This window comes from Aspergillus uvarum, assembly GCF_003184745.1.
Source record: "Aspergillus uvarum CBS 121591 unplaced genomic scaffold BO82scaffold_41, whole genome shotgun sequence".
Taxonomy (NCBI): domain Eukaryota; kingdom Fungi; phylum Ascomycota; class Eurotiomycetes; order Eurotiales; family Aspergillaceae; genus Aspergillus; species Aspergillus uvarum.
Genome location: NW_020291338.1, coordinates 197673 through 209744, shown reverse-complemented (window position 1 = coordinate 209744; position 12072 = coordinate 197673). Strand labels below are relative to the sequence as shown.

The following is a 12072-nucleotide window of genomic DNA, read 5'->3' as shown; positions in this document are numbered from 1 at the left end:
TTTCTTCAATTACGAACCTCAATTTGAGTTTGATAAATGAATCGCGACAGTGTCTGGACTTATCTCGATGCCTTTCGCAACTATAGCCGCGACGAGGAGTAACAATAGAACTCCTTCCTATTATCGACTGTGGCTGAATGGATGTAACTGAAGTATGATAGTAACTCCAACAGCACCGCTGCTAAGAAGAATTGGGACGTCAAGGATTATTCGATCTTGTCTTTTTGGGCTGCGAACGCAGGTCTGTCGGTCGGCCATCGGCTCCGACTGGCGACGACGTCGGGCCCGGTGGAGGAGCATGAGAAGAAACAGAGCTAAACCATCAGAATATTGCTCCCTTAATCTGCGAGGCCTGCGTAGGATTTTACCAAAAAGGGAATCTTAATAATTTCTGGCCTTGAAGGTGTGGGTTTCGGTCCAGTTCGGGCGCTGGACAATCGCCTGGGTTGGAATAGTGGTTCAACATAGCTTTGCCATTCAAGTTTCCGCCATTGATATTCGACGAAGCTGACAATAGTCATTCGGCTCTTCCCTTGCACTAGACATTTTGATTAGTAGACGGGAGTTAATTTAGGATGATTATGTCCATTGCGTGGAACATGGACACGTCGAACGCCCCACGCCAAAGTTTGAAGTTCCCTTTTCTTGCTTTTTTCCTCTTTCGATCATGTTCGTGGAGAATTTCTTCCCCAATGCCATTTGTCATAGGGCATGTTCCCGAAATCCAGGCGGCGACGCGTGGAGGAAGGATGCAACTTAATACGAAGTCTGGTTGGGTGCATCCCAGCGCACCGGCAGCAGTTGGGAACGCACAATGAGATCGGCGACGATGAGTACAACCGTAAGAAAAAGAGTACGAGGGTGATATGATGTTGATATGATGATAGCCGGCATTCAGTGGGTAGTAACTAGACCATTGGCCTAAAGGGAGTAAGTAATAAGTGCATCAGACCACCGAGCTGCAGAGCAAAAGTAATCGCCAAGTCTCGGGATCCTCAAGGGCCGTTGGACGGTGACTGTCCCTGTCTGGTCTGATGCTGCACGCCTGCGACCCGTGCTGGATACATCGCCGTCCTTAGTTGGGATAGTGAAACTCCCTTCGTCTCCTCTTGATCAAGTGCCCACAATTATCATGATGGATCCGTTCCCGCGTGGAGGAGGGTCGGATTCGGATTTTCTGAACTGGCAATCAGTGCAGGCAGGATCTTGATATGCCCACTGATCGCTGACCCCCCCCCGGGCTGAAGCCCCCCTCGCCCAGTCAACATATATAATCGCATGATGTCGCTGTCCTCTCATGGGTCCCCAAATATCCTTCGATTTTCTTCCATTATCTTTCCATCCTCGCCAGATTTATCTCTCGATCCAACCCCAGGAGTTCGTGAAAAGCCTGCCGCTGTCATATAGCCCCTGTCAGAACGCCTCCTTCGATTCTCTATCAGTCACACCTTGATATCTCTTGAGGACGAATACCCTCTCTTGAAAATGGAACACTCGCTCGGTTCCGGTCGGCCGATGAAGCATGTCGAACGAAAGGCTCTGTATACCCGCCTAGAGGCGCGCATCAATTATCTTCGAGACTTCTTGGACTTCAACTCAAGTGAGTGCTCGTCCTCCATTCCCGATCGAAGCTTTCCAAGCTGACTCTGGTGGCGGCATATAAGGCGACGTTGAAGCGCTGGTAGGAGGGTCGAAATACATCAAAGCCTTGATCCCGGCTGTCGTCAACATCGTCTACAAGAAACTCCTCGAAACCGACATCACCGCACGTGCCTTCCACACCCGAGACACCGCCGACGAGACCCCGATAGAAGAGTTCTTCACCGAGGAGAGCCCTCAGATTCAACGTCGGAAGATGTTCCTGCGATGGTACTTGACGAAGCTCTGCTCCGACCCGTCCCAGATGGAATTCTGGCGGTACTTGAACAAAGTTGGGTAAGTTCACACCTGGCGAGACTGGGGCCTCGAACCCGTAGCAGGTCACATGCTGTGAGATTGAGAAAATGGAAAGTCTGACCAGCCCCCCAGAATGATGCACACGGCCCAAGAGCGTCTCTACTCGCTGAACATCGAATACATCCACATGGGCGCCTGCCTGGGATACATCCAGGATATCTTCACCGAAGCTCTCATGTCGCACCCCCACCTCTCCCTACCACGCAAGATCGCCCTGATCCGGGCCATCAGCAAGATCATCTGGATCCAGAACGACCTCGTGGCGAGATGGCGCATGAGAGACGGCGAGGAGTACGCCGATGAGATGTCGGAGATCATTGTCGATGAGAAAGAAGGCTACTTGGGCGACAAGAAGATCCTGGGCGATAGCAGCTCGGGCACTTCGAGCGAGGATGATCGTTCCAGCGTCCGAAGTGGCAACGTTCCCACTAATACCCCTGCCTGCCCTTTTGCCGACATGGCACCAACTTCATCTCAAACGAAGATCTGGGCTGGGAAGTAAATTGGAGCCGACTGGGCTCTTTTCGAGTCAGGCGGTAGTCTATTCCATTGGTGTTGTGCTGAAAAGGTTATATAAAGGGGCATGGAGCATAGCGGGCGTTAGGTATATATATTCCCGGACTCTGGTTTAATTGGTTTCATTGGTTTTGTTTGTTCGTTTTCTAGAGTGTGCCTTCTCTCTATCTGGATGAAGTAACGCAGGAAGCGCCCCGTGGGGAAGGATAATCGACTCTAGGCACTATGACGCCACCTCTTCCGTCAATAATCACGCAAGTTCAAGGTTCCAGGCCTTTATCATTCACAGACTCTGTAGATGGTTGTCGTGTCGGCTCACTTTGGTGAGGGAGGGGAGTGAAAGGGGGAGATCCTGCATGTCATTGTCCCCTGGTTGGTGATCGACATGCAAGTAATTGGGGATGGGCCGTGACCCACGCTATCGTACCTGATTCAGGTACACTCGGCGAGTCAGCAAAACATCACATGACGGTAACTCACGGTATGGTCAACATTAGTAACCGCATGTTGGATCGTCGAAACGCCAGTGTGTACAGTACAAGCAGTACTTGAATAGGTCGGGTGCAAATCTACTCTATAGAAGTGGTTGGTGTTATCATCCAATCCATGCTAGACTAAGTAAAGTAAGAACCGGGGACGCCACGAGTCACGGGATCCAATAAAGGACAAGATCGCCGTTGCAGCGGGCATGCGAGGGGCTCAAGTAATGATTGCCATTGGATTGCAATGAATAGGCTTCCCCCCCCGCCTGCTCCTTTAAGACGCTTTGAGAAGATGAATGGAGTAACTCGGTAAGGTATCTACGAGTAGTAGAGTACGGAGTACTCCTTAGAGTATTCATTGCAAGCAGAAGACAAAATCCGGTGTCCATCATGGATTCAAGTTGAAGCACTGAACCCAAGGAAAAGCATGATTGGTAAGCATGAATAACATTTATGAAACCGAACCTATTGCCAGCGGACTTCGAACTAACTAACAAGTTCAAGGGGAAACGGCAACGGTTTGGACTGGGCGTCTCAACCGCCATCCGGCCGTCAACCTTAATATTCCCTTGCCCGGTGGGGACCATTAAAAAAAAGGCACGGAACCCAGCATAATCTCCCCCCTACATGCACCATTTTGGTACGTACATCCTGCAGTATGTACCAGCTGCAGTCGAACACGCGATGCACTCATGGAAGCCACAAGGCAGTCGATTATCAAATTGACCAACTGACTAATTATGCATGCTTATCATGAGTACCAACCAACAGCCTGGTGAAAGGACCATACGTTACTTTATGAACGGCCGACTGGATTCGGCATATCTCCCCCACACCCCCAAGCCGAAAGTCAACGCCCATGGATGAGTGACATTTCTTTTCCCTTCTCGAGTTCTTAGTAAGTTAGTAGTTGGGGAAGCCTGTTCCATACATTGAAGGGAAGGTTCGGCTCCGTCGCCCCTCTTCTTTGCCATCCGTTCTCCCCCCGAGCCAACCTCCCGGCATTTTCATCCCCTCACTTCGGTGGCTGCAGCTACACAACACAAGCGTCAACAACCGACGAATAATTGCGCTGCCGGCCCCAACTTCTCTCTCTGATCATTGCTCGCTCATCTGGCACCCCCTCTCTGGTCGATTGATATAAACACAACACCCCTTCCTCCTCTTCCCCCTCAAATCTTACCTTGTACCTCACACCCCTGCCCGCTGGGTCCTCCGAAGTCTCTCTCCCACCTACCTCGGCATTGGTCGCCACCAATTTTCGATCTTTTTCCTTCTAAGGGATTAGGCAATCCGGTCGATTGTTAAAGTAACGATGATCGCTAAGAACAACACCAATGGTCTGCCGGCCATCATCCCCCTGATTGTCAACAACGAGTCGGTCATAACCGATGTCGCATTCGACGTCAAGAACCCCACGACGGGTGAAGTCATTGACCGTTGCGCCAGCGCCTCTGTCGACGATGCCAACCGTGCTGTGGCCGCCGCGAAGGCTGCTTTCCCCGCATGGAGCCAAACAAGACCCTCCGACCGCAGAGACATACTGAACAAGGCGGCGGATATTATGCTTTCCCGGAAGGAGGAGTTGATGCGATATCAGATGGAGTCCACCGGGGCGGGGCGGATGTTTGTGGAGAAAACGTTCATGCTGGGGGTTGGGTTTCTGAAGGACTTCGCAGCATTGATCCCGTCCGTTGAGGGTGCGGTGCCTTCGGTCAATGGAGAATCTGCCATGGTCATCAAGCAGCCCTACGGAGTGGTTCTGGGCATTGCGCCATGGTACTGTACTCACCTCCACATACACGACAATCATAGTCGGTTGGTCATCTGATCATGAACTAACTCCCGAGTTAGGAATGCGCCTTACATTCTCGGAGTGCGCGCAGTGGCTCTGCCTCTGGCTGCTGGTAACACGACGATTTTGAAGGGCTCCGAACTAGCACCCAAATGCTTTTGGGCGATTGGAGACATCTTTCGTGAGGCGGGTCTTCCTGCAGGCTGCGTGAACGTGGTCTTCCATCAGACTTCGGATGCCGCAGCCGTCACCACTGCTCTCATCGCCCACCCGGCCGTACGGAAGATCAACTTTACCGGAAGCACTGTCGTCGGCTCGATTATCGCCTCCACGGCCGGAAAGTATGTCAAGCCGGTTCTTCTCGAATTGGGCGGGAAGGCGTCCGCTATCGTTCTGGACGATGCCAATCTGGAGAAAGCTGCGATGTGCTGCGCGATGGGTGCATTTCTGCATGTAAGGACCATCAATTATCTGACACTCATCCTACGTGTGACATTTTCTGATAGAAGTTTAGTCCGGACAAATCTGCATGTCCACCGAACGCATTGTCGTGCAGCGATCGGTCGCCGACCGGTTCAAGCAGCTGGTGGCCGAAGCGTCCGAAAAGGTTTTCGGAAAGCATGTGCCGCCGCTGGGCCTCGTGAATTCGGCTGCCGTGAAGAAGAATAAGGGGTTGGTGGAAGACGCACTTTCCAAGGGCGCCAACCTTGTTTACGGACAGGCCCAAGGCATCGATTCTAATAGCAGCAGCATGCGGCCGGTCATCGTAGGCGATGTCACCAAGAATATGGATCTTTATGCCACGGAGTCGTTCGGCCCCACCGTGTCCTTAATTGTCGTTGAAACCGAGGAGGATGCGGTTGCACTGGCTAACGACACAGAGTACGGTCTTACTTCTGCGGTGTTTACGAGCAACCTGTTCCGTGGACTCAGGGTTGCCAAACAGATCGAAGCCGGGTAAGTGGATTGGTATCTTTGCTCAGGAGTCTTTGTCCCTAACCTCTCTTGCTATGACCCAGGGCCGTTCATATCAACTCCTTGACTGTGCACGACGAGCCGGTCCTTCCGCACGGCGGCTGGAAGAGTAGCGGATACGGCCGGTTCGGAGGTGTGGGTGGTTATGATGAGTGGTTGCAAACCAAGACTGTGACCTGGGTGGAATAGTCTGATCGGACCGCATGATCCACACACAACGATCCATGGTTATTGGCACATAGCTTGCAAGCCCGGGGTCGAGGCCGGTCTTCCATCGTCGCAAAAGAGGGATCGGGTCGAGGCGACGGGCTTTCTCATTTCAGCCATTGGGACCCTAGCTGGCAGGATTACAGCGACGGTCCAGGAGATTTTCTTTGTTACGATACCCACTTACAGCAGGGTTCGACAGGGTAGAGCCTAATTACACGAGTTCCTCCAACCGAGTTCCCGTATTCAGGCGCTAAGTCCTTGGTGTAGCGCGGCAGCGTGTCAGACCCTTGAAATTTATGCGACGAGTGCACCCGAGGCTGCAATTTGCCGTGAGACTTTGGTCTTGTGTTGGCCTTGATTGTTCCTGCTGTGTCACAGCCGCTTTCGCGCGGGTGTACTCCCGATCGTATTCCAGTCTTCTGTCACAGAATGTGATGAAAGGGTACCGTAAATAGACATACACAGTATATTCTTACACAAGGCTTGCCAAGCTCGGAGGAGAGTAAGACAAGTCATCTGAATTAGGAAACAACCGACACGGTGAACCGGCCCTACATAGCCGACTAAACCAATTCAGGCCCCCGTGGTCAGCTCATCTCCACCTGTGAAGGTACTAGTTGTACTCATATCAGTCAGGTCGCAGTCTGCGATCAGATCCGAGACATGGGCAGTAGTCCGATACCCTCGCTATACTGTAAGCCTGTAAGATAAAACAGAACTACTAGCAGAAAAGGAAGACCTCTGCCCTGAAAGCCCTGAAAGGCACGTGGGTATTTATTTTGTTCTTTGGTCGGACCGCCCGCAAGTGACCCGGACCCCTGAAAAGAGTCCCGGCGGTACACATCAAGCATTGAGTTCGTACAATCATGGCCGTGAGGTCAGGTTTGTTGCTTATTCTGGTGTTGACCTCGTGTTACTTGCCCAATGGGGAGGGCCGAAGGCCAGCCATCCCCCAAGCCCCCTCCCAGGAACGGTGCCGGATGACGGATGAGGTTTTCGTAGAGTCTGCATTGGATGCGATCATTGGCCCGGGGGACGCAAGTCTGTCATCCATTGCGCTGAAAGTTTCTGCGGTGTCCAGGATCCAAGGCTGTGTTTGGCTGCCACTTGGACAGGGTCCCCACCCACCCAGTCAGGAACGAGAAATGAGCGACAGGAACGGAACCTGAAAATCAGCGGCGAGGGTAGGGCCGTTGTGTGGGAGGAGCAATGACTTCATGTGCCACACTGGAGGAATCGGTGATCCGCGATCATCATTCTCACAAAGTCTCACTCGGCCAGGTAATGGTTTCGAAGTGAACATCCTACAATGTAGCTCCTGAAAGAATGCGCGGATCAATGGTGGGACAGAGAAGAGAGCACAGTGCATGGTCATCACCAGGCTTAAGAGTCAACCAACAGTGCCCAGTGAGCAGTCAACAACCCTGGCTGAACTCCGAAGTCCAAAGTCAAGATAGTGGGGTTGAACGAAGGTGGATTTCACAATCGGCTTGGCGTGGACTTTTAGTGTTTTTGCCTGTAGCAGTCCTGCACGCCCAAAAAATCGGAGTTTTTCCTGGAGCCAATGTCGCCATCCAATTTGTGCAACGCTCCGACCTCGTGGCGCCTGCCTCATTTCCTGGCGGCCTGGGCTTAAGTGACAGACAGGGAAGTGTAAGATCTCATTTGGGTGGATTGAAACCACAGGCTCAGCGGGAGAGAAATGAGAGAGTCTGAGGGTTTGATGGTCTGAGGGCCTGAGAGGAGAACCGGACATTATCCGGACAATTGAGAAGAATGAGGAAGGAGGAAGGATGTGGCAGAATCCATTGCGCGTGCCACTTCCAAGTTCTCTTTTTGCCTTTCGGCCTCTTTTACCTCTTCTACCTTTTCTACCGGACTTGTCCATGTAAATAATACCACCCAGTAATACCAAATCACTGATATCCTGTCCCTGAGCTGGCTCGCACATAAGGTTATGTGTGTTTCACCTGTACCCTTCTTAGACTCTGTTAGACTTCCCCCTCCTCCCCCCTCAACTCCATGATCTGTGGCTCCATCCAGTCTGGTACCGTGGGTGCCTGGATTTAGTTCTATTTACTAACGATTCTAGTTCATCACCACCTCGCCTTCATTCAGGCGAGAACACTCTTCGCCTCCGTCCTCGGATGTCAGCCATCCCCTATTCTTGTTCTCGTTGAGTCAGTCAGTCAGTCAGTTGAAATTACCCGCCCAGGGCTGGTATCAATAGACTATCGATGGAACGGACTGGGACACATCCCCGTCCAGCAGCAAGCGATGGCGGCGATGCTGGGATCCAAGCGAGCTAATACAGCTAATACTCAGGCTAATCCGCTGGATGAGCCAGTGGGACGACAGAGATCACACTGAGGTGACATCGCTAAATCTTACTAGGCAGTTCAGTCGGGGGTTCGGGGTGGCTAAAGAGGCTTGCATCCATACATTCCACGGCTCTTCAGGGTTTTGGCCTGGCATCCCTCAGTCCTCGACCGGGCAAGTCATCCGTAGTTAGTATGTATGGAGTCATGTAAATATGTATCATCTGGGTATCTGAAGTTCCGTCGCAAAAGTAATTTCAATCTGCCCCACTGCCGCAAATGAGCCGCAGATTGGGCCAGGTTGAAGGTCTGGCAGCCTGGAAGCTTTTCCTTCTCGGCCCCCTCCATAGGGGTAAGTCCGTATGATTATTGTACTGTAGTCGAGATGGAGTAAGATGACGGGGGGGGGGCTATGCTCTCTCTCTCTCTCTTCTCCTCTTGAGGATAGTTCACTAATTTCAATTTTACATATCATCTTTAAACCTCCCCCCGCCCCCTCGTACATTTCTCTTCTCTTCCTTCCTTTCTTCTCACCCACCCTTCGTGTCCTTCGTTCTTTACGCCTCATTCCCACGGTAGTCACTCTTTTGCACTACAAGCCATCTCACGAGTCTTAACCCACTCCAGTCACTCCTTGATTCACTCACTCTTCACGAAGGAATTCCACCCTCCCAAACCTAACCACCTACACCACAAATCAAAATGCGTTTCTTCGCCGTCATCTCTGCCCTTGCTGCCCTGGCCTCGGCCTACACCCAGCCCGACTACACCCAGAGCCCCACCGGCAATGCCATCTACACTCCTGGCCTGAACGACCAGGTCGAGGCTGGCCAGGCCTACAGCATCACCTGGGATCCCACCACCACCGGCAAGATCTCTCTGGTCCTCCTCCACGGCCCCAGCACCAACATGCAGACTCTGTACGCGATTGCCGAGGACATCGACAACACCGGCAGCTTCTCGTGGACCCCCAGCACTGATCTGGCGCCCGAGACCACCCACTACGGACTCCTGCTCGTCGTCGAGGGCACAGGCCAGTACCAGTACTCCACCCAGTTCGGTATCACCAACCCCTACTACTCGTCCTCGTCCGCCGTTGCTTCCGCCACCACCTCCACTGCCGCCGCTACCACCTCCGCTGTCACTGAGGCTGCTGCCACCACCACTGCTGCCGCGACCACCACCGAGGCCGCCGTCAGCGCCGCCACCTCCACTGTCGCTGAGACGGTGGATGCCACCCAGCCCGCTGCCACCTCCGTCCCCGTCATCAAGCCCACCGGCTTCGTGACCTCCAAGCCCTCCGGTGTTGTCTCCAGCTCCGCCGCTCCCTCCGGCACCCCCGCGGCCAGCTCCTCCTCCGTCTCCCCCATCTTCACCGGTGCTGCTGACCGCAACGCCATGAACCTGGGCATGGGCGCCTTGGCCGCCGGTGTGGTTGCCATCTTTGCTATCTAAACTAGCCCGGGCGTGAGCTTGGCATTTTGTGGTGGTGTGTGTATCTGCACTGTGATGAAGCTTAGTTTGACTGTTCATATGCTTTGATACTTATTCGACCAGGACAAATTTTAAAGAAACTTCGGATGTATTAAGCTTGTTTGTTTTGAACTTTTGTGTACAAGAACAACCCCCTCTTCCCCAATGCCCCCCCTCCGGCATGTGGAATTACCTTTCTTCGACATGATTTCCTTTTTTTTTTTGTTCTCTAATATTCTAGTTCTCGGTTAATACCCCCCCTTTATTTTGACAACATGAATGAACCTCCAAGGGAGAAAATATCTGATGACCATAATAAAACGGACCCCCGTCTTCCCCCTGTGTTTGATGTTTGATGTTGTTTGTGTATTGTCCGGAAGCAAATAACTGCGACTTTGATGGGATGTTGGGTTGGTGGCCCTTGTGTACTTATTTGATCTCCCACTAATGTTTCATCTTAATGAATTCCGCCCCTCGGGGGGATGACACCTCCACTACTTGAATGGTCAACTTAATAATACCCATCACTAAGAAAACATAATCTTAGTTGAAATTGCCAACGCGGGCTGGCCGGAGATTTGGTTCTCCTTCCCAGGCTGACTGACGTGCACGTGTGGGACGGGATCGATCGGACGTTGTGACTACATAGTCTCAACGGGCGCGGGCGGCAACTTCGACGTACTCGATTAATCTATTGATCTATTCCAGACCACGACAGTACTTAGAGTATTTCCACTTGCACGGAGGTTGAGTCAATCGCGGCTCGGGACCTTCCGGTCGTCGGTATACGTATCCCGTCGTCTAGTATTGTTGTTGGAATTTGGGGAGACACTCAACAGAAAAATCTATTCGTTCTACTGTAGGTCTCCTGGGCGCACGCCAGGGAGTGAGCGCCTTCGTGGCCTGGAAGAGCACCCATTTTGCGTTCTGTACTTCTGCGATATCCGGGCTGGGTAACTTGGTTGGTGTCCGACCCTTGTCCTGCGACCAACTACCGGCATGGATCATACACACTGACTTCACCACGAGCGCATGACCAGCGAAGCTTAACCCACTAGCTGGGTTTTGTCTATCGTGATGGTGTGACCAACGTAGTCAGAACTCCTCCTGTGGCTGACAAGCTTCGATAGATGTGGAGTGTATGCGGACTTTGAGAAAGAGGATGTATGTGCATTGCCCGCTGCCCAGGAATTTCCAGCCTAAACCTGTCGAACGATGCACAACGTCCTCACCATCCAAATCAAATGAATCATCCCTGACAAAACCCACATTACGCGGGGCAACAACATACAAGTCCCTCTCAAACCCTCCCTCGACAGCACAAGAACCCACCGAAACCCAAGAGAATGTATACAACCAACCCATCACGTGACCGATAAGCCCGATCCTTTCCCCCGATAAGCAATTTTTCCCATCCCATCCCAACCTAGCAACCACTATCCATCCATCACATCACAACACCTCCAAACTCCTCCAAATTCTTTCCGTTCAGTCCATCGCTGCAGGCAGTGTACCCAACCACCCTCGTAACCTCTCTTCCCCACCAAAAGAAACAATGGTTCAAGGATCCCTCAAGAAAACCAAGCCCTCGGGCGGCTCGACCTCGAAACGGTACACACTACCTCCTCTTCTCTCCCCTAGCACATTTGGCATTTCTACCCCCAGACTCCCCTTGCCCCCCCCCCCCCCCTTCCCAGCCAACTCCTCTCAAGCAAAATCCATCGCACACCACCCCCACCAAGCCATCCAGAGCCCTAACGACAGACAAACACAGTCCCACCGCTCTCGCCCCCAAACGCGGACCCCGCCAGATCGCCCCCAAGAAAGCCTCCCTCATCAAGCAGCAGAAATTGACCAAGGTTCGTCGTCGCCCCTCTGAGCTAGACTCTGTCACCGAAGACCCCGACCCAAACCCACCCCCCGTCCCAGAAACAAAGCATGGCGCGACTAACCCTTCTCCGGCGACACAGAAACTCACGGCCGGGTTGACCGCGCGCACGGAGAAGAATCTCGCGGAGCGGGCGGGTCACCTGGAGTTGTTGGCCGGTGGGAAGAAGGATAAGAAGGCGGATGCGGCGAAGGGGAAGAAATAAGAACCTGCGGGGGAGTTGCTTTTGCTTTTGCTTTTTGTTTGTGAGGAAGGGGGATGAGGGGTCGAAGAGAAGGGAGCCAAGTCGAGGAAAGATACATACATACTAAAGTTTCTGGAGGGGATTAGGATACATACGAGTAATGAAATTAGATACCCTTGTTCTTTTGGCTGCTTGAGTGGTTGAGATTTGTTGGGTTTCCTTGGTGCTTGATTGTTCTACGAATTCGGTGGTACGGGAACGGAAGTTGAGACACC

At 52.5% G+C, this 12072-nt stretch overlaps 4 protein-coding genes across 4 annotated transcripts; all 4 read left to right on the top strand.

The window, feature by feature from the left end:
* Positions 1-1485: 1485 nt before the first annotated feature.
* BO82DRAFT_366393 (protoglobin family protein) lies at positions 1486-2458 on the top strand (the record flags this gene model as incomplete). Its single annotated transcript, XM_025637038.1, has 3 exons — positions 1486-1600; positions 1686-1935; positions 2029-2458. 3 exons carry the CDS (start codon positions 1486-1488, stop codon positions 2456-2458), a joined length of 795 nt encoding a protein of 264 aa, XP_025490157.1.
* Positions 2459-4269: 1811 nt separating this feature from the next.
* Positions 4270-6072, top strand: BO82DRAFT_419112 (aldehyde dehydrogenase; the record flags this gene model as incomplete). Its single annotated transcript, XM_025640100.1, has 4 exons — positions 4270-4733; positions 4809-5202; positions 5264-5706; positions 5769-6072. 4 exons carry the CDS (start codon positions 4270-4272, stop codon positions 5911-5913), a joined length of 1446 nt encoding a protein of 481 aa, XP_025490156.1. The 3' UTR covers positions 5914-6072.
* A 2456-nt stretch (positions 6073-8528) lies between these two features.
* On the top strand, positions 8529-9952 carry BO82DRAFT_355953 (GPI anchored serine-threonine rich protein). The gene has a single exon (XM_025635591.1). The coding sequence runs from the start codon at positions 8955-8957 to the stop codon at positions 9705-9707; it is 753 nt and encodes a 250-aa protein (XP_025490155.1). The 5' UTR covers positions 8529-8954; the 3' UTR covers positions 9708-9952.
* A 1233-nt stretch (positions 9953-11185) lies between these two features.
* On the top strand, positions 11186-12057 carry BO82DRAFT_121948 (DUF2462 domain-containing protein). The gene is made up of 2 exons (XM_025629891.1): positions 11186-11336; positions 11500-12057. Exons 1-2 carry the CDS (start codon positions 11281-11283, stop codon positions 11816-11818), a joined length of 375 nt encoding a protein of 124 aa, XP_025490154.1. The 5' UTR covers positions 11186-11280; the 3' UTR covers positions 11819-12057.
* Positions 12058-12072: the final 15 nt, after the last annotated feature.

Coding starts and splice junctions, on each gene's coding strand:
- BO82DRAFT_355953 (XM_025635591.1), top strand. CDS start 8,955: ATGCGTTTCTTCGCCGTCATCTCTGCCCTTGCTGCCCTGGCCTCGGCC.
- BO82DRAFT_121948 (XM_025629891.1), top strand. CDS start 11,281: ATGGTTCAAGGATCCCTCAAGAAAACCAAGCCCTCGGGCGGCTCGACC. Junction 11,337..11,499: donor GGCGGCTCGACCTCGAAACG/GTACACACTACC, acceptor AGACAAACACAG/TCCCACCGCTCTCGCCCCCA.